The sequence below is a fragment of the Vanacampus margaritifer genome, chromosome 12 (assembly GCF_051991255.1).
Source record: "Vanacampus margaritifer isolate UIUO_Vmar chromosome 12, RoL_Vmar_1.0, whole genome shotgun sequence".
Lineage (NCBI taxonomy): Eukaryota > Metazoa > Chordata > Actinopteri > Syngnathiformes > Syngnathidae > Vanacampus > Vanacampus margaritifer.
This window is the reverse complement of record NC_135443.1, coordinates 4938218-4964593: the sequence shown is the minus strand read 5'-3', so window position 1 is coordinate 4964593 and position 26376 is coordinate 4938218. Positions and strand designations below refer to the sequence as shown.

The 26376-nt window shown below is 38.8% G+C and overlaps 1 protein-coding gene across 1 annotated transcript in view; it reads right to left on the bottom strand.

Annotated features, from left to right (window-relative positions):
* The window catches only part of LOC144061314 (VPS10 domain-containing receptor SorCS1-like), a 129140-nt gene that overhangs the window by 17765 nt on the left and 84999 nt on the right, over positions 1–26376 (bottom strand). Inside the window, exons 8-24 of the mRNA XM_077581653.1 lie at positions 21670–21734; positions 21123–21241; positions 20704–20793; positions 18285–18464; positions 14401–14547; positions 14182–14284; positions 12685–12761; positions 10614–10705; positions 10396–10503; positions 9968–10085; positions 9676–9809; positions 4559–4672; positions 3175–3346; positions 2899–3085; positions 1856–1989; positions 1668–1791; positions 623–735 (exon numbers count right to left, since the gene is read on the bottom strand). Coding sequence (XP_077437779.1) covers positions 623–735; positions 1668–1791; positions 1856–1989; positions 2899–3085; positions 3175–3346; positions 4559–4672; positions 9676–9809; positions 9968–10085; positions 10396–10503; positions 10614–10705; positions 12685–12761; positions 14182–14284; positions 14401–14547; positions 18285–18464; positions 20704–20793; positions 21123–21241; positions 21670–21734 — 2077 coding nt within the window. The remainder of the gene's footprint in view (positions 1–622; positions 736–1667; positions 1792–1855; positions 1990–2898; positions 3086–3174; positions 3347–4558; positions 4673–9675; positions 9810–9967; positions 10086–10395; positions 10504–10613; positions 10706–12684; positions 12762–14181; positions 14285–14400; positions 14548–18284; positions 18465–20703; positions 20794–21122; positions 21242–21669; positions 21735–26376) is intronic.

Below are 26376 nucleotides of genomic sequence, written 5' to 3'. Positions count from 1 at the left end.
AACTCAAATTGCAAATGGTGGTCACTTTTAGTCATTCATTTATTTATCCAGTCATTTATTTATTTTTAATTTTGGTCCTCTATAGACTTGTACACATTAATATGATTAATAATCAATGGTGAATATGCGGTATTTTCATTTAAAAATTGATATTTTTGTCATGTTATCAGATAAATATTGATTGTGAACTGCTCTAGAGGATATATGTGGCAAAGCTGTGTGCTGTTTTCATATATAGTTATTGATGATTTTTTTTTTCACAGCTGTGACATGATGGTGAGGTGGATTCAAGTCGGCTCAATCCCCCACAGATAGACCCACAAACACACAAATTGGTTAAACCCTGTCAATGTGAGTGCGTCGTTTTTGAAATACACTGCATTATTATACGCGCACCCACGTTTGGCCAACAGCACAAATAAACGCATTAAAAGACGCCCACTGTAAACATAAGCAAGCTACGGTGAAAGCATAGACAATTCATAGGATTTCCATTATGGTACATTCGTAAGTAAAAGTGACTCCTTTTGAGCAGAAAACCTCTTTTGTACAAGCAGTTCAACATATTTGTTTAGGCGGGCTTTGCAGAAGGAAAGAAAGCGACATTTGTGGGTTTCCTAACCTGGACCACGGAGCGCTTCACCACCCGCCCGATGTCCGCACGCCACTCAGAGAGGCCGGGATTGGCGTCATCCAGATTAGAGGAGAAGGCCAGAATATGTGACTGGAAATAATCTGGAAAGCACAAAGATGACATGGTTAGCATCTTTAATTGCAGCATGGAACCCAAATCGATTGTGATGATCAGTTTGAAAGTGCATATAAATTGGCTCGCATGTTTGGCTCACAGTTTGAGGTTCCGTATCAAATCTTGGTGGTCTGGACTTAAATTAAAAAATTAAAAACCCTGAAAATAGATTCTAATCTATACAGCCTTAAATACTTAACTTTAATGACAAAGAAGGAGCACGTAAATTGTGTCACAGAGAGAGAGAGAAAATAGATACACCAATGAAAGCCAAAAACAGTAATGTTCAAACTGATCCAAAAAAAATCCTGAACATTTTCCCAAATGTGAACATGCTTGAAAGTGAAAACAGTCATATCAAAAAACAAAAAATCATCTTTCCCCACTGAAATAAATGCTCATCCATCTATCCATTACACAAAAACACACACACAAACATTTTTGTAGCACACCTTGGCCACCAGGGGGCAGTGCAATACAGATGCACATAATACATATAGAAGAGTTTCACATCTGATTCTTATGCTGCAGTAATTAATTGTTTCTATTTTTTTTTTATATTTCTGCACAGTTTGTATTGCTTAAAGGGATACTTGACTCATTGAACCTTTTTCAGTTTGCTGATCAAACCCAGAAAACAGGTGAGCCCTGATTGGTCGTTACCTACTTCCTCAGCACAGATGATGTCATCTCCAGTCGACAGCAAGTGGGGAAAAAAAAAAGTTTTTAAATGTTTTATTTGTGCAAGAAAAATAATGAAGTTCATTCTGGACAAAATATGAACTTTTTACTGCTGAAAATGGCTCAATGAGTCAAGTATCCCTTTAAAGGGCCCAGCTTGCTTGTGACCAAGTAGCAGATATCTGGTTTGCCCGTCAATATGACGTGAAAAAGAAATCTAACATAAAAGGGAGTTTACCATAAACTGCCACCGTCATGTGGTCCTGATGGACCGTGTTCCCGACTGAAGCCTGAACGGTGACCACGTGAATTCCCTCCCGGGAGAATGTGAAGGACATCCCGCCATCCAGACTCAGCAAAGGCTGAAAGGCCAACGAGGAAACGTATGAAGGCTGTCACTCACGTCAACGAGAGGCTAAATCTCACCTCAGTTTTGTTGTCAAACCACCAGTAATACGTGACCGTCCCTACGTTGACGGGCCGCAGCGTCGTGGTGAAGTTTACGGCTTTGTTCTTGACGGCCACGGACGGGGCCGAGACCTGCACCTGCTCGAGCTGACCTTTGGGCAGGAAACACAAATTGATCGAAAATTGAGGTTCCACTGTATGTGCTGAGGTGCTGCTGTTTTGGTTAGCAACACAGTTGAAACACCATTTGAGGTTATACAGGAGCTGCAACAAAGATTCTTTTTTTTTTGTTTAATTTTCCTGTGAAATTATTTTGGATTGCTTATAAAATTTGTCTTCACAACACAAAGTGAACAATGACATTAGTACTAGCACAACATGAGGTGCAGATGCAGTGTTCTCTTTATGGAAATACAGCATATAGTTACTCATTTTAAAGCTATACTGTTGCTTTAAAGGCAATATCAACTCATTCAAAACCAAAAACGTATAAATACGTTTTTTTAAATAATTTGCCCTTCGCTTCCAAAAACTTATTTATAGGTTTTTAATATGTTTTTTTTATGCTAGAGCATACAGAATGCTTTGATACCGTTTCTGACATGAAGAGGTCGCTTAAAGCAATGGTAGTTATTACAAAAAAGTGGCAGCAGAGTTTAAGAGATCAACCAGGGCCATGTTGCAATAAGCTCTTTTTAACAGTGTTTTCAACAGGTTTGTGAATAATGATGAAACTAGCCATATTTTAATGCTAATTGCTGCGAAACGGAAACAGATACAAATAAACTTTTTTTTTCCTGATGAAAGAAGAAACTCTCATCTTTCTTTTGGTAGGTTCCATGTTTTTTATAGCAATAGGACAGAATATTCTGTGGACCTTGCAAAATCAGTCAAAATTCAGTAAAACAGCCGGGAGCGAAGGGGGTTGCTTCAGTGAAAATGGCTGGGAGTGAATGAGTTCATATTAATGACCATAATTAAAACTTGCATTATCACCTTCCTAGACCAAAGATTCAATAACAGAGAGTCCGCACAGCACTGACATGAAGCCGGTGACTCACAAGTGACGTGAAGATAGAGCGTCACCCTATCAAAACCCAGAACGTTGCTTGCTATGGCAGCAACTTGGTAGATGCCAACTTTGCCGTAGACATGCTTGACTCCGTCCTCTATAGAACTGATGTTCACGTAGGAGATCGCCGTGCCGTCGCCGAAGTCCACCGTTATGCTGGTCGTGGAGCTGAGGCCCTTCAAAGCCGGCGGAGGAAACACAATCATTGACACAACAACAACACCGTGCGACGCTCGGCGCTTGAGTCTTGTCAAGAAGTCGGCACCTCTTCGAGGAAGACCAGGAAGGTGACGTTCTTGTTGAGCGTGGCGACCAGCGTGCCCTCGCTGGTGAAGAGCTGCAGGCCCTTGGGGACTTGACTGGGACACTTCTGCCGCCTGGGGCTGTACTTGAGCAGAGTCCCCTCCGTGCAGTTGTTGGACAACGCTCTGCGGTATCTGCCGTTGAAGCCAGGGAGGGCACCAGTGAAAATACGTAAAATACGAAAAGCAATCAGTCAGGCATCCTGTTTTTTTGTGGTTGGTATAATATTGCTAAAACAATAAATCAGCCCCTAGTAATCGCTGTTAAGCATGACCCGTACCCTAAGGCAGGGGTCACAAAGGTGGTCCCATAGCCTTGGGGTCCACATGAGTAGCCGCGGGCCTGTTCTAAAAATAGCTCACAAATAATGGGACTTTAACTGGGATTTTCAAGTAATGTTGTCTAAATGATCATTTGAAAATGTAAACATTTGCAGAGATTTCTAGAAATAAAGTGCTGCATATACTGACATTGTTCCCTAACTTCATAAATCATTTACGCATCCAAAACAGTAGCCCTTGACATAGATTAGTAATCAAGAAGTAGCTCTCACTTTCAGGAAGGCTGGTGACCCTTGACCTTAAGGCTAGCCCTTCACTCTAAAAAACAGGTTTGTCAAAAGTAACCCAATTATTATGATCAAAAATGTTTTACACTAATAGACCCATTTCTTGACTCAAAGTCAAGTAGCGAATCAGTCCATTTTTGACCCATAGTTGGGTTAGTTTTGACCCAACTCTTTTTAGAGTGTAAAGTTCTGATAGGAACGTTTTAATGCTCGCTATACTCATAATAACAACCAGAAGACTGCATATTCTCAATCAAACTATTTACTGGATGCCAGAAAGATCGAGTAGACAGCTGTGGAGCCTTTTTTAATGAATGCGGAAGAAGGTCTAATCTGTCCAAAAATGCTTTCTACTCTTATACTGTCTTAGCCACCCCTGTGTGACCTGACTGGTTTCCACTAGATAGATAGGAAGACACCAAGCCAGGACAGGTCACAGCGACACAAGAATTTAGCTCAAGCTCCAACGCTAACCCAATATTGGGCTGACTCTATCTTTCCCTATATAATCCAACCCTAATCCTAACTGGGAGTTCCCTTAACCGAAAGGGAAATCATCCAATTTTGATTTGAACTCTAACTAGAACCTTAACCCCAAAACCCTTTACTTTAACTTTCACTCCTAATGTATACTTCATTGTACCGTATATACTGTACAGTACAGCTTTCTGGTGGTTGTTTTGATGAAAACAGAAGATGAGCGGAAAGACATCTTTACCATCTGTGCACCCTGCTACTCGTGTGTGTGGAATGACAGTGAAATGAAATGACTGCGTACCCTGTGGAATTAAGGAAGCTGTCCCCGGTGATGCAATCTCTGGATGTGGCCGACGGAACGAACCAGAACGCCGGAGTGCAGCTCCCATCGACCTGCCTCTCAAATCCATAGTCGCTGTTACATGTAGAACACAAATATGCACTCGGCGTGAGGAAAAAGCTTGCATTCAAAAGTCAGGTATGAAACAAGCTAAAACTGAATTTAGGATATCTGGCCTATGGGTGTACTTGAGATTTGATGCTTAAATGATTAAAGTTGAGGCCACCGTAACAAAGTGTTGTTCTTTAAAAAAAAAAAAGGAAAAAAGAAAAGTAAACCCAAAAACGTATAAATACGTTTTTTAATACTTTGTCCTTCGCTTCCAAAAACTTATTTATACATTTTTTATGCTTAAATGATTCAAGTTGAGGCCACCATAACAAAGCGTTCTCTCTTTAAAAAAGAAGGAAAAAGAAAAGTAAAACCAAAAACGTATAAATATGTTTTTTAATACTTTGTCCTTCGCTTCCAAAAACTTATTTATACAATTTTTTTTAGGGGTGGGAATCTTTGAATGTCTCACGATTCGATTCCGATTTTTGGGTCTGCGATTCGATTCAGAATCGATTTTCGATTGAGAACGATTTTTGATTCAAAATGATTTGATTGACAATGACTTTTGCTTCAGTTTATAGATGTGCAAAGATATCTGGCCTATGAGTGTACTTGAGATTTGACGCTTAAATGATTAAAGTTGAGGCCACCATAACAAAGTGTTGTCTCTTTAAAAACAAAAAAAACAAGGAAAAAAAGAAAAGTAAACCCAAAAACGTATAAATACGTTTTTAATACTTTGTCCTTCGCTTCCAAAAACATATTTATACATTTTTGATGCTTAAATGATTCAAGTTGAGGCCACCATAACAAAGTGTTGTCTCTTTAAAAAAAGAAGGAAAAAGAAAAGTAAACCCAAAAACGTATAAATATGTTTTTTAATACTTTGTCCTTCGCTTCCAAAAACGTATTTATACATTTTTTTTTAGGGGTGGGAATCTTTGAATGTCTCACGATTCGATTCCGATTTTTGGGTCTGCGATTCGATTCAGAATCGATTTTCGATTGAGAACAAATTTTTGATTCAAAATGATTTGATTGACAATGACTTTTGCTTCAGTTTATAGATGTGCAAAGATATCTGGCCTATGAGTGTACTTGAGATTTGACGCTTAAATGATTAAAGTTGAGGCCACCATAACAAAGTGTTGTCTCTTTAAAAAAAAAAAAAAAAAAAAAAAAGTAATTATGATTTCAGCCAGTCAGAGACGCGTTTCAGGCTCTTTTCATCACAGAATTTGACAAAGTGGTGTTAAGGATGGCTAAATATGCACGCCAACGCCTTTCATTTCGCTCCCGATCAAAGAGATAAAACAAAGTACAAGACAGAGAGGAAACACTTGACACGCGTGAACCTGTCACATGAATTATACTTAAAATGTTAAAAGAAACAACTCCTAATTAAGTCTTGCCGAGGAGCCAGTTCTAAACTATACACGGGAGACGCGACAATGCGCCGTTGTCAAACGAGCTCTTTGCATCAGTTAAAATTATCTCCTTGAAATGTTGAGCGGTGATTCCTCTTCTTTTGCCAGGCTGATTACATGCTTCTTTCTAAGATGACTACCGCTTACGTTTATAATATTTTAAGATGACTATTGTTCTGTAGGTAAAAAAAAAAAAAAAACGAAGACTGAACAACAAATGATGCTGTCATTTTGCAAAGAAACAGCATTCATATTTAAAAACCCACTTGGTAAAACTATTATTTTTGAATTGCGGTCAAGTAGAATTATTTGGACAGCACACTTCAGTCTAGAAAGTCAAAGTGAAAATTGTATTAGAATTTTTGAAGACGAAGCATTAAAGTGGAAGTCAACCTTAAACATGTTATACGGGACCTCACTAGCCTAAACATAACATTTTGATTAATATTATATTTGTGGAATTTAGAGTTATGAAGCCAAATCTAGCCATTTTTATCCATCTTAGGGGGCGGCCATTTTGCCACTTACTGTGGACTGAAGATGACATCACAGTTTTGCTCAGGTAACAACCAATCACAGCTCACCTGTTTTCTGAAGCTGAGCTGTGATTGGTTGTTACCTGAGACCTGAGCAACTGTGATGTCATTTTCACTCGACCGCAAGTGGCAAAATGGCCGCCTTCTGATATTGATAACAACTGCTGGGTTTTGTTGCTTAACTCATATTCCACTAGTAGTGCTGCATAGAATATATATTTACTTAACAGAATGTTCCGTAGCCCGTTTTAATGATCACTTCCCATCAAAGTCGATTTTCAAGCATTCCCCCCCCCCCCCCCCAGACGGCTTCCCAAGAGTACCAATCCAGAACTGATGTGTTGAAGTGGAAGCCGAATTTTGCTATCAGTTGCCGATGTCGTATCAGAAGTGAGTTCTGTGAAGTGAAAAGGAACCAGCAAGAGCCACTTCTGCTGAAAGCTGTTGTCTTTGGCACCCTAGTCGCTCTTGCTCTAATTATCTGTTCACAGACACTGCAATGTCCCGCTTCGGCGAGTTCTGTCTGAAAGGCATCGATGGAAACACTGAGGGGAAGCAGACTACTGATAGGGACAACAAATCGGCGCAACAATTACTGGGGGGTATTCTTTGAAACAATTGAATTATTTAATACATTTGTCCATCCAGCCATTTTTATGAAATAACACATTAAGTTCGTTCCTAGATCTAGACTTACAAGCATTCACACTCACATTCACACGACAAGTTAGCTAGAGAAAGGCTACAGTTAACATTAACTGCAAAATCGTGATGTTGAAATTGTCACAATCATCATCACGTCATGTTATTTTTTTTTTTTTTAATGCTAAAGCATACTTTGATGCAACCTCTCAACTGCACGGTTGAAGCAATGGTAGTTATTACAACAACAAAAAACGGCCAGCAGGTGGCAGTAGAGTAGAAGAGATCAACCAGGGCCATGTTGCAAAAAAAGCTCATTTACCCCCAGTTCTAAGCAGATTTGTGATTTGTTATTTGCCTAACGAAGAGAGTTTGGGTTTTTTGTTTTCTTCGCAGGGTTTTAAGTGGTAGAGAAGGTCACCGACTAAACTCCAGTAATATTCATTGTTCCCACAGCGTTGTATAATCTGTACGTGTTGCTGCTAGCTTGTTTGGAGGTTTATAATGACCGGAACAGGCTAATTTTGCATAAGGCATTTTGCATTGCATGTTAGCATTATGCTAAGGGAACTTTATCATTTTATTTAATGAAAATGTGAGTTTAATGGTTTCCCGAATCAACTTTTACCATTGAAATGAATGTAAATGACATTAACTCATTTGCTCCCAAAAACGTATGAATATGTTCTATTCAAAATGTTTTAAGTGTCCCAAAGAAGTATTTATACGCCTTTTATGTTTTGTTTTTTTATTATGCTAGAGCATAAGAAAGCTATGATATTTATATGTTTTTACAAAAACGGCCAGCAGGTGGCAGTAGAGTAGAAGAGATCAACCAGGGCCATGTTGCAAAAAAAAGCTCATTTACCCGCAGTTCTAAGCACATTTGTTATTTGCCTAACGAAGAGAGTTTGGGTTTTCTTCTTTCTTCGCAGGGTTTTAAGTGATAGAGAAGGTCACCGACTAAACTCCAGTAATATTCATTGTTCCCACAGCGTTGTATAATCTGTACGTGTTGCTGCTAGCTTGTTTGGAGGTTTATAATGACCGGAACAGGCTAATTTTGCATAAGGCATTTTGCATTGCATGTTAGCATTATGCTAAGGGAACTTTATCATTTTATTTAATGAAAATGTGAGTTTAATGGTTTCCCGAATCAACTTTTACCATTGAAATGAATGTAAATGACATTAACTCATTTGCTCCCAAAAACGTATGAATATGTTCTATTCAAAATGTTTTAAGTGTCCCAAAGAAGTATTTATACGCCTTTTATGTTTTTTTTTTTTTATTATGCTAGAGCATAAGAAAGCTATGATATTTATATGTTTTTACAAAAAACGGCCAGCAGGTGGCAGTAGAGTAGAAGAGATCAACCAGGGCCATGTTGCAAAAAAAGCTCATTTACCTGCAGTTCTAAGCAGATTTGTTATTTGCCTAACGAAGAGAGTTTGGGTTTTCTTCTTTCTTCGCAGGGTTTTAAGTGATAGAGAAGGTCACCGACTAAACTCCAGTAATATTCATTGTTCCCACAGCGTTGTATAATCTGTACGTGTTGCTGCTAGCTTGTTTGGAGGTTTATAATGACCGGAACAGGCTAATTTTGCATAAGGCATTTTGCATTGCATGTTAGCATTATGCTAAGGGAACTTTATAATTTTATTTAATGAAAATGTGAGTTTAATGGTTTCCCGAATCAACTTTTACCATTGAAATGAATGTAAATGACATTAACTCATTTGCTCCCAAAAACGTATGAATATGTTCTATTCAAAATGTTTTAAGTGTCCCAAAGAAGTATTTATACGCCTTTTATGTTTTTTTTTTTTATTATGCTAGAGCATAAGAAAGCTATGATATTTATATGTTTTTACAAAAACGGCTAGCAGGTGGCAGTAGAGTAGAAGAGATCAACCAGGGCCATGTTGCAAATGAGCTCATTTACCCTCAGTTGTAAGCAGATTTGTGAATAATGATGGAACTTAGCTATATTCTAATGCTAATTGATGCAAAACGGACACAGGTACAAATACTCTTCTTTTTCCTGATGAAAGAAGAGACTTTCATCTTTCTTTTGGTAGCTCCCATGTTTTTATAGCAATAGAACACAATATTCTGTGGGCCTTGCTAAATCCAGTAAAACAGCTGGGAGCGAAGGAGGTTGCTTCAGTGAAAATGGCTGGGAGTGAATGAGTAAAAATGACATGGTGATAACCACTTTTTCTATTGTTTTCACAAGCGTGTCGTTCCAAAACTGAGGTAAAGTATCAGCTCTAATTTTGAAATGGACAAAAAGAAACAAGAGGCTTGACTGCTAAGTGGAAAGTTTTCAAAGGCTTCTTTATGTTGTATTATGTGTTGCAGTCGAGCGCAAATGTGTTTCCATTGCCGATCCGCCGCAAAGGAGGAGCAGACTCACCATTCAAAATCGGCCTCCGTGCACGGACACGAGTCTGACATCTGAGGGATGTACTGTTCTCTGGCCTTGACACATCGAGCGTTTACTCGCAGTTTCTGGAAGATTCTCTTCATTCCCATGATGCACACTTCTCCCTGCAATGAATAATGGATCATAACCATTCCGCAGCCTTCTTCTTCTTCTTCTTCTTCTTCTTCTTCTTCTCCTCGCGTCTTTGTCTTCTTCGCAGCTCGCTTTCACGGACGAATCAAAGGGAAGCTTGGCGCCCATTGACGGCTGAAGACGGACTCACCTCGTTGTCCAACTGCCAGGTCACGTAATCTCCCGGAGCGCAGCGGTGTTGGAAAATGGACCGGAAGTCGATTTTGACCAGCTGCCACTCGGATCGGTGACTGAAGTGACCGAAGATTCTGCGCATGGGAAGTCAAAAGGGGGGAGGGCGGGGAAGTAGGTCAGAACTTTTGGTGCAATAAAGATTAAAATATATATATATATTATTTTGGCCAACAGACTGGCTTTTTAATCAATTGCAGGCGGATGAAAAAAAAAAAGAAAAAAAAAAGACATATCTAGGGCAAAATTAAACGCGTTCAAAGGCACTTTGAGTGGAAAAGTCTTCAAAGGCTGATATGTCATTGTGCCTCAATTAACAGTGCGGCAACATGCCAATTAGCCTCTTCATCTCTTTTTTATTTTTTTTTTAGCTTCTTCATTTCTTACGTCATGATGAGGGTGTCCTCTCCGGGCTCCCCCAGCACGCCGTCCACATAGAGCGGCGAGGAGGTGAAGCTAAACTTGTCCCAGTTCCTGCCCTCATCAAAACTCAGCCTGGGGGGGGAAGAAGAATGAGGAGACAAAAAATGGATGGATCGCAAACAGCCCAGCCACAAATATAGAAAGGATTGATGGTTAGCGTGCTAGCCTAGCGGGACGCCTACCAAATGTGTCTAATAGGTAGAGGCGTGTGCCGGATAGCCACCAGAGATCCTCCTTGATTTAGGAAGAACACGCTGTACTCTTCCTGAAAAACCTACACAAACACACACACACACACACACACACACACACACACACACACAGCCAGCTTTATTTTCGGGTTTGTTTTTTTTACTTCTGCATTCACGCGGCAGCTGGCAAAGGCGTCACAAACACGCATACATAAAACAAACGAAAGGAACGACAAGACGCAGACTCGTCCTCGGTTGTCTGAACTAACGAGAGCATCAAGATGCGTTGACGTAACAGAAGACTCGAGCCCGTGGCAAAAAATCTGTGTGCTTTATTTGTCGTCTTTTGAAAGCTCCATATTGTGTTTTTTTTTTAGGGAAATGAGAAGTGAAGAACTGAAGGCTGCCATACAACTTTTAATACTGTCTGTCACTTTGTTTGGGGGGATCAGCCATCTTTTATTAGCACCCGCAACATGAGTCATTGTTTATGACGGAATGCATTTTATATACACTCACGGGCACATTATCACGACAGCCAAGAGTGAAGAAACAAAGATAATTAAAGCTGCAGTGGTAAACTTTTTCCTGATTCCAAATGGGGCTCATTATGTTGATTTCTTTAGTAAGAGTTTCCGAAAGTAAGAGGATCAACATTTTCACAAAATGGCCGACTTCCTGTTCAATTTCGGGCATCGGTCCTTGAGATTTTTTTGTCCACCAAATTTCACGTTGAATGTTAAAACTGCTAACGAGGGCTTTTTTTTTTTTTTTTTTTTTACTTTCCTCAAGGCGCTATTGAATGAGTTTGGGGTGTGTTGTTTTTTTTTTGGGGGGGGGGGGGGGCTCTTAAAACACATTTCCCCCACGAGATACGCACTTGCAAAAACTGATCAGCTTTCAGGCATGTTGAGGACCCCAAAATATGATTAATTTGTTGGAAAAATATTCAACTGTATATTAACTCATTCACTGCCGTTGACGGCTATAGACGTCAGAAATTCATTTTAACCATTTCTATTAGTTTAACATTTTTTTCCACTTTTGTTAACAAGAGTATGAAAACCTAGAACTATTAGTCAGGCGATTAATTACAATAAAAAAATGTTAATCACGTGATGCAATTAGAAAAAAAAAAGAAAATATTAAAAATTAGGGGCGTCAGGCGATTAATTTTTTTAATTGTAATTAATCGCATGACTTCTCTAGTTAACTCACGATTAATCACATATTTTACATCTGTTCTTAATGTACAATTTAAAAAAAAAAATCTAGGTTTTCATACTCTTGTTAAAAGAAGTGGGAAAAAATGTTAAACTAATAGAAATAGTTCAAATTAATTTTTGACGTCTATAGCCGTCAATGGCAGAGAATAAGTTAATGTTTGGAAACATTACCTCTGCATTATTTCAATAGTGTAAAGCACATTTTCCCGTGAGAAGTTCATGCTTTTGATGAACTGATATTATGAGTTTCTAAACACATCAGCGTTCTTTTCATTACGTCATAATTAAAGTAACTTTCAAGCGTCTCATTTACCAGCGGTAACGACTATTAAAATTTGAATATATTTAACTCTTTGACTGCCAGACGTTTTCAGAAAAGGGATGCCATGGGTGCCAGCCGATTTAAGCATTTTTGACTGATCTTTCAAGGTCCACAGAAAATTATGTGTTTGGACTATGGAAACACACATACTACCAAATGAAAGATTGGACTCTCATCTTTCATCAGAAAAAAGTTTGTTTCTACCTTATTCCGTTTTTCAGTAATCAACAATAAAAAATGGTTAATTTCAACTTTGTTTTGAAAAAACGTATTTTAACGTCTTTGGCAGTCAAAGAGTTAATAAAAAATGATTCCAAGATGATTCGCGCCGCTTGATGCTAGGACCCTCATGAGGTATTTATGTCGTATGTTTGTTGTGGTGTAAAACTGCATCATGCTTAGAGTGGTTTCTAATCATTTGGTTATCTTGATTATATTGAGCTACTCGCTAGGGTCAAAATATTAGAAACAGCTCTCAGTATGATGCACATTGAGACAATATTATTATCTGTACCTCTCTCCAAGTGTTGCCAGCATCAGATGTGATGAAGATGCTGACATTAGTGGTGGTGAGCTCGGGTCCAACTACACCTGCAAATCAAAGGGGTAGGAAGGAGTAATAAATGAAATGACAATAAGGCAGCAAAATCTGTTTTTTTGTGAAAAAAAGTGAGAACTACAAATTAGCTAATTCGTTTTTTTGCATATGGAAAGGCGACCAACGCGTTACAATCCGCTTGCATCAGGGCCAAGGTGCAGTGGTTTACCAGATCCAGCAAATGGTGGTGGGGGTGGGGGGGACGTACTTTTTTATTTAAAACCTATAGGCATGGAGTGGAATATTTAGCAATTTTTAATATTAATAATAATATCTTAATCATTATTATTAATTATAAAAAAAAATGAAAAAATAAATATTATAATGAAAAATCAAAATATATTAAAAGACGTGCATTCAAAAGTTCACCGCATTTTGAGCTTCATCTTGAAATTTTCACCCAAAAGCCCAACTTAACAGGTCACACTTTCAGCTTCTCTGTGTTGCCATGTCAAGCTAATCTACCCAGAGACTTCAGAATCAGTCATGCTGGCCAATGTAATTTATACTATAATAGCAATGGGCAATGTTCTTTAACCAATCGGATTTCAAATTTATCCTCCCAAGCCGGCCATAAATGACATCAGCATTCTTCAGTCTTCTGATTGGTTGATCAGAAAAAGCCAAATTCAAGTAGCAAAACACACTTGTTGCAATCTGCACACTGGACATTCAACACTGTAGAACATTGGGGTAAAAAAAATAACCCAATTTGGGTCAAAAGGGGACTGACCCACAACTTGGGTCAATTTGACCCAAATTTCTGGTTGTTTTTTTTACAAAACTTAATTTGTTTTTTTTTTGGGGTTGTTTTACTTAAAACAAAGTGACCCAAGTATTGGTCTATTTTTTTTAACCCAACTCATGTTATATTCTAATTAGATTACATTTAAAGATAGCCTTTAACTCTTTGACTGCCAGACGTTTTCAGAAAAGGGATGCCGTGGGTGCCAGCCGATTTTAAGCATTTTGACTGATCTTTCAAGGTCCATAGAAAAAAGATTGGACTCTCATCTTCCATCAGAAAAAAAAGTTTGTTTCTACCTTATTCCGTTTTTGAGTAATCAACAATAGAAAATGGTTAGTTTCACCTGTTTTGAAAAAAAAAACGTCTTTTAACGTCTTTGGCACTCCTCCATAGGATTTTACTAAACGTTATTTAACGTTTTTGGCAGTCAAAGAGTTAAAAACAATCTTTTTGTCTTTTTGGGGGTTTTGACTAGCGCGGTCATGCTTGAAATTTGAAAACGAGTCCTCTAAATCCACTCACTGCAAAATTTGCAATTGTAAAGTTTATCATCAACCAAAACGTGTGAACTTGAGAACATTCTTCTAACTTCCCGAGTTAGGTTAAGGTTTTAAGTTTTTCACCCAAAAGCCCAACTTAACAGGTCCATGAATAGTTTTCCGCACCTGATGCGATGATCACTCCGGGCGCTGTATCTTTGCTGACGATATTTCCAGAGGTGTACGGATTCTCAGAAACATGCAGGTGCAGGTGTAACGAGCAGTACGGCTACAGGAAAAACGCACACGTTAACACACCCGATGCAAATCACGCTGTTAAGTTTGTCCGTTGTCTTGTTAGCAGATGTACTAAGAGCAGAATTTCGCCGGCAGCTAATGACTTACTTGCTCACAATCCACCCGTTTTCCTTGGAGATCCGTCGGCGGGGCCTGCAGAAGCCGCCAGTCTCTGCCTTTGTTGTACGTGATGTAAGTTTTCACTTGGTTCTCGACAACTTTATTTGACAGAAACACCCCTTTAATCCCGGCAACCTGCAAAACATGAAACACAAGACAGTGGGGGTAGGGGGTGGGGGGGGGGGAACAAAAAAATGGTGCAGAGGGGAAGGGGAGGATAAAAACAAGCATACATTATTCAAACTAAAGCAAAGCTGGAGCTCTAGTTTGGGGAGGAAGACATGTCAGAATTAGATGAGATGTTTTCCTGACAGGGAGCACTTTTTTTGCACCATCTGTAGGACCCCGCGGAATGAAAACAACATCTGGCGCAGCCTTGAGACTTTTTGTTTTGTATTAATTCACGTGCAAAGGAATGGCGACTGGCACTATACTCCTAACGGTTGTCAAACAGGCCTGGGGGGGGCCAGATCCGGGCCACCACAACATTTGATGTGGTCTGCTAAAGCAAATCATCTGCGTCATGTTTCACATGTAAATCTTTACAAAATCTCTTAGTGAGCACTTCTCCTTTGCCGGTATGATCCTTTGCCTTATGACGATGCTGATTAGATTGCATGATTATTGTACAAGTGTGTCTTTGGCCGCCCACACTAAAAGGACAATTCTCAGAGAGAAGGAGAGTCACTTTTGTCCCCAAAGCAATTCTGCTGATTCTAAATATATACTGGACGTACACATATATATATATATATATATATATATATATATATCGTTGGCAGTTGGCACTTTATCCTAATCACTGAGTCACTTTATTGATATTATGTATTTATATTGTATATTTTTTTAGATTGCGTGTATATTCATTTAAACTTTTTATTCTGCTGCTATTTCTCAATTGCCGCTAGGGGATGAATAAAGTTATATTGAATTGAATTGAAAATGTGTAATTTTATAATATATACGAGTTCTGGGCTGATCGGGATGAGACACACTTAGGACCGCCCCCTTATTTCGTGCTGACAGTGTCTGCAGCATGAAATAAATAAATATTTTATTTATTGATTGATATTTAAATCTATATATGTATATATATATTTTTTTAGATTTATTTTTTGAGTCTCATTTTATGTTTTATTTTTTACTTTTTTATGCATATATATTTTGTTGTTGTTTTTATTTCCATTCATATTGATTTTGCCCATTTCCCCCCCACTTTTATTTATTTATTTTTTTAATTTGGGCATTTTTGGTCCTCCATAAATTTTCACGAGTGACCACTATTTTCCTCACACAGTGCAATTTCTTTTTTTCTTCTTTTTTTTTTTTGCACAGGTGTGCCTTAGGCTGCCCACAAAAAAAAAGGCCACTGTAAAATGTGCAGTTCAGTCTATTGGTACCTCTCTGGGGTGGTCTAAGGATTCACAAGTGCATCAGATAGAGTTGATATGCCACACCTGATGGGTGGATTATCTCGGCAAAGGATATATTAAAATATTTGTTTTGTGTATGTAGAAAAAGTCTTAGCTGGAAAAATGGGAGTAAAAACAATGAATTCATATTTTCGTTTGATGTCGTCCATCAATTTGTTGGATTCATTTGTTAACATATATTCGGTTTTCACAGTCATAATGCCCCTCTGAGGGAAACCATAACTACAATGCAGCCTGTGATGCAAATGAGTTTGACACCCCTGCACTACAGTGTCACCATTTTTTTTATTTATTTTTTTTTTACACTCATGCTGCTGAGTCACGGCAGCTAAATGATTGTGGGCGGAGTGGTCAATGAATGCCGAGCCCTTTTAAGTGTTTGAATGCAAACAAGGCTTAATCAGACCCCGCGGCGCACACGTACGGTACGCAGTCATGTGCGACCTCACTCCACATGTGTCAACACACATCCGCGGGAAAACACAATCCTACTCCCCCCCCCCCCTTATATATAAGAGAATAAGCTGGCACAGTAAAAACTTGCAATGCATCAGCATCTGTTCCATTCCTGCAAAGAGTAAGAAAAGAGGCTTGTTGATGCCTGTTGATGCTCCGCGCTTGTCAAAGGCAGACTTGTTGTTTGTTGCCGCTTCAACCGGAACGTATTTTAGGAAAGTTATTTTCTCCTCCTGTTATTTGCCTTCCCTATTGGGATAACGAAGAGAGTTTGGGTTTTCTTCTTTCTTCGCAGGGTTTTAAGTGATAGAGAAGGTCGCCAACTCAACGCTAGTAATATTTATTGTTCCCACAGCGTTGTATAATCTGTACGTGTTGCTGCTCCGTTATGTGTGCTTAAGTAGCTTGTTTGGAGGTTTATAATGACCGGAACAGGCTAATTTTGCATTGTATGTTAGCATTCTGCTAGTGGAACTTTATAACTTTATTTAATTAAAATGCGAGTTTAATGGTTTCCCGAATCAACTTTCACCATTGAAATGAATGTAAATGACATTAACTCATTTGCTCCCCAAAACGTATGAATATGTTCTATTTTAAATGTTTTAAGTGTCCCAAAGAAGTATTTATACGCTTTTTATGTTTGTTTGTTTTTATTATGCCAGAGCATACAGAAGGCTTTGATGCAGCCTCTCAACTGCAGAAAATGGTTAAAGCAATGGCAGTTATTACAAAAATGGCCAGCAGGCGGCAATAGAGTAGAAGAGAACAACCAGGGCCATGTTGAAAACAAGCTGATTTACCCACAGTTCTAAGCAGATTTGTGAATAATGATTAAACTTAGCTATATAACGGATACAAATATACTTTTTTGATGAAAGAAGAGACTCTAATCTTTCTTTTGGTAGCTTCAATGTTTTTATAACAATAGAACACAATATTTTTGGGGGCCTTGCAAAATCAGTCAAAGTAAAACAACCGGGAGCGAAGGTGGTTGCTTCAGTGAAAATGGCTGGGAGTGAATGAGTGAATCCATTCCACTCTCCCAAAAATAACTCCACAAAAATGTTTGTAATTTGTTTATAATAAGAAAAATAACACTTTATAATATTGTACTTTATAAAAACATATAGTAATGACAATTAAAATAGAATGAAAATATTTTTTGTAATATCCAAAATAATTTTTGGGACCACAAGGGGGCAGTACAATTCAAACATATGGATATATATTTACAGAAATTGATTGATTGATTGATAAGGTCACCCTTCTGTAAGGCACAGTAGTATTACCAGTAGTTCTTCGCAGAGGATAAAGAATAGGTGACTGTGAATATTGCTAAAATATGCGTGTTGTTCCAAAAATTTGTGTTAAAATATCCGTTCCTTACAGGGTCATAATACACTGACACTGATGCTAGTGGTTTTCCCATCTATGTCATTTTGCTTTGTTTATTAGCAATAGCATTAAACTAAACGGGCTTTTCTAAAGCTAAGTCGTTGTTTTAATTCTGTCATGTCTCATGCTTGCGTTACAATACGTTGTTTATTTTTTGTCCCATTTTTCATGTTGTCTTGTCTGATTTTATTTTGTAGTAACTGGTTCTTCTCATTTCAGAAGCGTTACTTCCTGCACTCGTGTCTCCTGGCGATGGTAATTGTCTCCACCTTGGCTACAATTCTCCTGTGTATAAATAGTCTGCGTCTACCGCTATACTTTGTCAGGTTGTCTTGTATGCTGCCACATCCTGAACCTGCGCGCTACCTCTGTCTCTCGTTATTAGCAGCTCCGCTGAGATCCCAAGGTGTTACTTCTCTTGTATTATTTCTTTGCATTCGTTTTTTTTTTGTTACCATCGAGAACATCGCTGTGATTTCTGCATTGCAACATCGTCGTTGCTACGATCCCTGTTGAATACCGCAATAAATCTTCTTTGAACACGTGCGCCTGAATACGACCAAACCATCGATGTTGTCGCCCCACCTCGTAAAGATCGATCATGATGTTGCCTTCGGGTCCGCCGCTGCTCACCACGTCCTCCAGCATCAGCGTGAAGAAGAGACCCCTGGACTCGGACATGTACAGGTTGTACGAGTCGTTCTGGTGCCAGTCTTGAATGGCCGCCACTACCTGGTTGTCGTCGGTGCTAATGATCTGCAAGTCCTATATTAGGGGGGGAGAAAATAGTAGGTGCATGTTGCTAAGTAACAAGGCCCTAGCGTCAAAAGAGGTACTTTGGGTTGGTTGGCAAAGAACGTTAATGGGTGCCGCGGGTGGCACGGGGGGGACATACTTGTGATTTTCTCACTTGATAACTGACAGTAATTGAGAGTAACATTGTCCAGTGATGTGCGTCCTTGAGTTTGTGACAAAGATGGATGATTATGTGCAATACGAGGCTGAAAATCTTCTCTTGACCTCCTCCCTGCCTCCCACCCACACTCTTAATGCACTACATTATTCTGCACTAAATGGTGTAAGAACACAGCGTTAATGCAAATGAGCCTTTCCTGCTTCAAAAGTCTACTTTGGAGATGCGGGGGGGGGGGGGGGGCGGCACACACACACACACGCGCACGCACAGTTTTGTTTTACTATCTTTGTGGGGCCATCTCATTGACATAATGCATTTCCTAGCCCCTGGACAGGTGGGCCCCACAACTCTGTAAAATCCCGGAATGTTGGCCCCACTTTGTAACAAAAACAAGACAACACACACACACACACACACACACACAAAACCATTAAAGTCTAAATGAGTTTAATCAAATTCAAGGAGCGCCAGCATGCAGGGAAATTATACATAATTTAGTTTTGAGTATCAGGAATAAAACTTACTGAATAATAACTAATATGACTTTTCTACCACATATTAAATTGAATCAGACGTCATTCGAAAATATTGAAGGTTATTTTTCCAACCACTCCATTTCTTTTGACTGCACTGCTTCCATTATGTGGATGTTGGATTTTTGTGTCCAATCAGCTTTCAGCTTCTCTGTGTTGCCATGTCAAGCTAATCTACCCAGAGACTTCAGAATCAGTCATGCTGGCCAATGTAATTTATACGATATTAGCAATGGGCAATGTTCTTTAACCAATCGGATTTCAAATTTATCCTCCCAAGCCGGCCATCAATGACATCAGCATTGTTCTGTCTTCTGATTGGTTGATCAGAAAAAGCCAAATTCGAGTAGCAAAACACACTTGTTGCAATCTGCACACTGGACATTCAACAGTGTAGAACATTGGGGTAAAAAAAAAAAAAAAAACAATTTGGGTCAAAAGGGGACTGACCCACAACTTGGGTCAATTTGACCCAAATTTCTGGTTGTTTTTTTACACAACTTAATTTGGGTTTTTTTTGGGCCGAATTTTTGGGGTTGTTTTACTTAAAACAAAGTGACCCAAGTATTGGTCTATTTTTTTTTTTTTTAACCCAACTCATGTTATATTCTAATTAGACAAATAATACATTTAAAGATAGCCTTTAAAAACAATCTTTTTGTCTTTTTGGGGGGTTTTGACTAGCGCAGTCATGCTTGAAATTTGAAAATGAGTCCTCTAAATCCACTCGCTGCAAAATTTAGGAAGTTTATCATCAACCAAAACTTGAGTGTGAACTTGAGAACATTCTTCTAACTTCCCGAGTTAGGTTAAGGTTTTAAGTTTTTAAAAATCCTTAAAAATTTAAAAAAAAAAAAAAAAGTTTTTAAAAATCCATCTTGATCATATCTAAAAAAGTAAATCATCTCAATGCTCGTCGTATGTGAAGTAAGATTAAAACATTTGCATTAAGCTAAATAAAACTTAATTAATAGGTTTTTATGCAATGTTTAGGGGGCCCTAGTCAAAAATCTAAAACATAAATATTTTTATTTTAATATTAGGATATACTGTATGTGCTTTTCACATTGAATGCCATATTGCTGAAATGCGTTATTTGACTGCATTTGCTGTCATCCGTTTTTAAATATTGCTAATACAGTGGCACTCCCATGACTCAATGTAACGTCACTAGAGTGTGCAAAGCGTGTCTCTGCTCTTCTCCATTTCGCTACCAATTAGTCGAATGTGTCATCAATCGCTACAAACTGGGAACCAAATAATTCAGCCATTTTGTGCCAGACGGCATGTCGAACGAGAGGTCTTGACACAGACGCAATCCCGGGTTGAGCTATCGACTGATCTGCCCTCATGTGTATTGTCTAAGCTAGTTTTGCTATTGTTTTTATAGGGGGGGGGGGGGGCAGTAGACAAGAAACCTCAACGGATTTGGCAGATCAAGCTCAAATCCTTTGTAGTCTCGTTCTGCACGGGAGTGCAAACATCAAACCATCCCGATATCCAGTAAAACCCGAAAGGCTTCACACTCCAGAAACGCGGCGTCGTGTCATCTTACTTTTGGTAACGTGTACTTCGGAAGCTTAACCGGGTAGAAGGAGTGTCTTCTGTAGGACACGTAGTGGACGGACTGGCCTCCCGTCGGCACCTGGAAAAAGAAGACCGGTAAGCACGCGTGAGCCGAGTGTTGACAAACTTCCCCGCCGGCCGTTAAGCGCTCACGGCGTGTGTCAAACAAGTCACGCTGTGCTAAAACCGCCGACCCATTAAGGATGTTGCGCATTGTGGCTGAGATGCGCTCGAACACAACACTGTGATTCTCAATCTCACGTCCCCCCACCCCCCCCCTCGCAGGATAATGGCCCCCTTTTACTTAATGGAAAACACCAGCGTGCATTAAGACGCAATTGAATGCGACGCCTTTTACGGCTTTTAATTGACTTTTAATGAAGCCAGACCTTGCGATAAAAAACCCACCTGGATGAAAACGTATTCATCCTGCACCACCAGGGAGTTGGGGATGATAAACCCCGGGAAAGGCTTGCCCTTGTTTCCCTCGGAGCAATTTTGAAGTTTGCAAGTGATGTACTGCGACCCTGTGGGCAAAGCCAGACAAGAGAGCTAAAAATACAACAAAGGGGGGGAACAAACAAACAAGCGTTTGTGGGCTGCGATCAAGGTTTTTTTTTAGCTGCGCTCGTGCTGAATTTTGCAAATGCTGGAATTTTGGCGACCGAGAATGGCTCCCATGTATAAAGTGGCGTGAGCTGTCGCGGGTTGTTAGCGTCAGCCCGACGAGCCGTCTCCGGGGACACGACATTAACACGCTGGGCTTTAGAGGAGTGCCCTTCTCCCGGCGCTGCGGCCCAGGAAAGAGCCAAGTATGGCAGCCTGGCCTTTGGAAAATAAATGAATAAAGCAAAGAGCTAACATTTCAGTCAAGGGGGAGAGTCTAATATTTAAAAGGAATTGAAAAAAGAAGATTTGTGGACACGTCGAGAGAGAAGGTAGCCCAAGTACTGACGTCCATCAGAGATGTTGATCTCCAGGTGGATCATTCCTTGCTCCTTGTCTAAGCCCAACCTGGACCTGAAACACAACAACAGAAAAAGTTCATTCCGAGACGAATTACATCTGGGGGTAGCAAAATCAGTGTGGTCATTTAAAGTTAATTTAAAGATCCTTTAACGCCACAATTTTTTTTAACGCGCGATTATTGACCGCCCCGTACTTGTGTATAGTGTCAAAATTGAGCAGTAATACATTTATAATAATGCATGTATTTGTGAAAACTGGGGTCAAGTTGTATATTACAATTTTAAAAATGTGCAGAATTTATGTTAAAATGTTAATAATAATATAATATAATATAATATTAAATAATATATAATAATAATGTTAAAAATGAGATAGCTCTTAATGTGAAAAGAAAAATGCACTGAGCAGTCACCAACGTCTTACAAATGCAATTATGCCATCTAGTGGCAGAATATTTTTTTTTTTTACCTCAACACAAATCAATATCACACTTGTTTTTATACAGCATAGTACATATTTTTAATTTTAACTCAATTAAAGAATTATTATTAAATAAATGTATCAATGACTAAAAAATGCATAGTTTAAGATTTTTTCCCACTTTTATGTTAACAAGAGTATGAAAACTTAATTTTTATTATTAATATTTTATTGTACATTTTATTGTACATTTAGAACAGATATAAAATTTGTGATTAATCGTAAGTTAACTATTGAAGCCATTCGATTAATTACGATTTAAAAAAAATTGATCGCTTGACACCACTAATTACAACTCATTCAATGTATCTGACGTATATTCGTCAAATACTTTTTTTTATTAACAGGAAGACGTGGGAGGGATTTTCGCCCTCCGCTTGTCCGTGAAATTGAGCTTTGAAAACCACTTTAATGATTAGAGCTCGGACTCGCACCCGAAATCTCTTCTCGTCATTTGTGTTCATGTCAGAGTGATGTTCGAACTGATTCGCATCTTGTGCTTTTCAAAAAGAAAGAAAAAACATCATAGCCCCAACAGATGAAAAATGCTTTTTAATTAAAAATGTAAATGGAGTGCACTTACTGTATTCATTTACATAATATGGTGGGTGCTCAAAGAGCTTTGGGTGCATTTACTTATTTGAAAATGAAAACTTGTTCCATTGAATTGGAAAGTACAGCAACAGCCAGCCAGTACTAAAAGGTCACAAAGTTGACATTTTTTAACTAATTAATTGCGATGAACTCATTCACTCCCAGCCATTTTCACAGAAGCAACCTTCTTCGCTCCCAGCTGTTTTACTGGATTTTGACCGATTTTGCAAGGCCCAAAAAATATTGTGTTCCATTGCTATAAAAACATGGAACCTACCAAAAGTAAAATTAGATTATCTTCTTTCATCAGGAAAAAAAAGTATATTTCTATCTGTTTCCGTTTTGAAGCAAATAGCATTAGAGTATAGCTAAGTTTCATCATTATTCACAAATCTGTTTAAAACACTGGGGAAAAGAGCTTTTTTGCAACGTGGCTCTGGTTGATCTCTTATACTCTGCTGCCACCTGCTGGCCATTTTTTTGTAATAACTACCATCGCTTCAACCGTTCTCTTCAGTTCAGAGGCTGCATCAAAGCCTTCCGTATGCTCTAGCATTAAAAAAATAATAATAATTAATTAAAAACATATAAATACGTTTTTGGGACTTTGGCAATATTTCAACGTTTTTAAAAGTTTTTGGGAGCAAATGACTTAATTAATCGTGATTTTCTCTACTCCTGTTTCTACTTTTTTTTTCTTCTAAACTTGTAAAATATATTTGATTAAAATATTGTAAGGTAAAAAAAATCAACATATAAAAAATCTATGAAGAACTAAAGGCTGTACCAACAGCTTTCTTTGATCCTTGAATAGAATGCATTGATCATGAGCATCTTTTCATGACGAATCTTCAAAATGCTGATCAAACTTTGATGCCACTTTGAGGCGGGAGAAATAATTATTTCGTCTTGGAAATAAGAAAAAGAAACAGATTTCAAAAGAGCGGCATGGATCCTGATATTACAAACAAATGACAAAGTGGTTTGCCTTCTCTACTGCCTGAAACACTACCAGCCCAAAATATTAATAAAATTAAAGCAGTTAGTTAAAGTGAGTTCATCGCGCACGACCTTTGGAGGAGGAAAGACAGCACACAGGAACATAATACCTTCATGATCAAGCGTCCTCCTGTGCCTTCCCTCCTCGTAACACTTTATGACTAATTCAGAAAGAGGCTGAGAGCATTCATTGCAGGATGCAGCTCATATCCGAGTCAAGTAGCCGAGTGACAACAAATCCATGAGGGAAGTCACGCCAGATGGGGAACCTTCCATACTGTTACCGTGGCAACCGCCGGCTCTCTTCAAATGACCATAACGCTCAAGGTGACAGCTGATCAATTTTCGGAAGCTTCACACGTTCATGTATTTCAAAGAAAATATTGGCCAAATGAGATTAATATAAAAACATATTTAAACTTAAAATTACACACCTGGAAACAGACACTTCCTTCCCAAAACCCTACTTTGAAACCTTAACCAAGGCTTGAAACCCGACTTGGAAGCCCTGATGCTGGCTTGAAACCTTACTTATTAGTATTATATGCTTGTTAATCATAAGTCAGACTGAAACCCTAACTTGGCTTGAAACTTTACTTTGAATGCAAATTTGCATATAATCCACTGCAATTATATAAAAAAAATAATAATAAAAAAGTTTTAACCCCACACTAATTATTGAAAAGACACTGATAAAGTGTCAATAAAAAATTAGCAAAAAAAATAGGGGTTAGACCCCCCCCCCCCAAAAAAAAAATAATTAATTAATTAATTAATTTAAAAAATATATATATATTTTTTTTATGGAATGGGTACGGAGCAACGAACATCAGTTAACAGTTTACAACTTGTCCAAAATTATAAAAACATAGCTCAACAGACAGAATGGAGAAGTCTGATGGGTCGCCAAACAACGCCCTGATTTTTTTATTTTTTTTAATGAAAATGCTAAACGTAAGGAAAGGGGAGGGATAAAAGCAAGTCCTAAGATTCGCTCACCTCTGCGATAGCCACTTGAATAGGAAATATAAAAAAAAAAACGAATCAAATAATCGCACATCTGGGATGGGGGACTGCAGCCTTTCAAGGCAAGTAAAAAAAATAAATAAAAAATGGTGAAAAAATCCCACAAATCTGTGATTAGTATTACGCATTAACTCATTCACTGCCAAAAACGTTAAATAACGTTTAGTAAAATCCAATGGAGGAGTGCCAAAGACGTTAAAAGACGTTTTTTTTTCAAAACAGGTGAAACTAACCATTTTCTATTGTTGATTACTGAAAACGGAATAAGGTAGAAACAAACTTTTTTTTCTGATGAAAGATGAGAGTCAAATCTTTCATTTGGTAGTATGTGTGTTTCCATAGTCCAAACACATAATTTTCTGTGGACCTTGAAAGATCAGTCAAAAATGCTTAAATCGGCTGGCACCCACGGCATCCCTTTTCTGAAAACGTCTGGCAGTCAAAGAGTTAAGGAGAGGCAGGACAATTTAGTGAATGAGTGGGTGTACCCAATGTGCCTTTTTTCCACTCCTTACATGAATCACGCATTTGACAGCTATAATAATGATGCATTATTGTATTATGGATCACGTGTAAATAAAAATCTGCCCTAGTTAGATAAATAATACCCCGAACGGATGCAATCCATATTTAGCCGTCATCTCGGACGATCCTCTTCGATAACGAGCGTCCTTGCGGCGGCACTAATACAAGCGTCTCGTCTGTAAAAAATGACGGACGCGTGACCTGAAGTGTGCTTTACGGCCAAGGTGTATTTATCCATTTGGCAGGGCTTTTAGGGGAGATTTTTCATGTCGGCGCTAATGTGACGACTGACAGCGGTGACCACTTGTTGTATTAATAGCGTCTGTTTTGTCACCGCGCCGGCTTCTTCTCATTTTCCATAGCGAGCGCGCGGCCGACTGGAATATAACAAGCCGGCGTCCTGCCTCCCTCAGCATTCTGTAATTGCTTCCCAGCTCCATCTCTTTTAATGGACTTTCTGTCCAATACTTCATCCTTTTCTATCAGCAAAAAAGCAGCCCCCCCTTGCTCCGAGATGGAACCCGGGCCATGTTAAACTGCCCCCCGGCCCATAACTAATACACACGCACACACCAACACACCTACTGTATGTTAAAAAGTTCTTGTAAATCATCTTTGTTGGGTTCTCTCCGAGGGGGGGGGGGGGGGAGTCGGGGGGGAATGCAGTGGTGTAATTCCTTGGTAGGGACTTCAATGTTAAGGGTGAATTTATGGGAATGTCCCTGTTGAATTTACTTCCTGAAGAGAAATCAAATGGAGCAGAAAAACGAGCCTCTTCATCAAAGCTCCACTTCAGGACGAGCAACAAATGTTGGTCCAATTTCAAACACAGATTTCAAATCCTAAAAATGGCTTGAAACCCTACTTTGAAACTCTTAACACTTTTGGGAACCCAAACCCTGGCTTGAAACCCTAACGTGGGCATGAAACCCTCAATTGAAGCCCGGTCCTTGACTTTCAACCTGGCTTTGAAACCCTAATTATTTTTAAACACTATCTCTGATTTATCCTAAAAATAACTTGAAACCCAGGTGCTAAACTCTAATTTGAAAGCCTGACTTGAAAACCT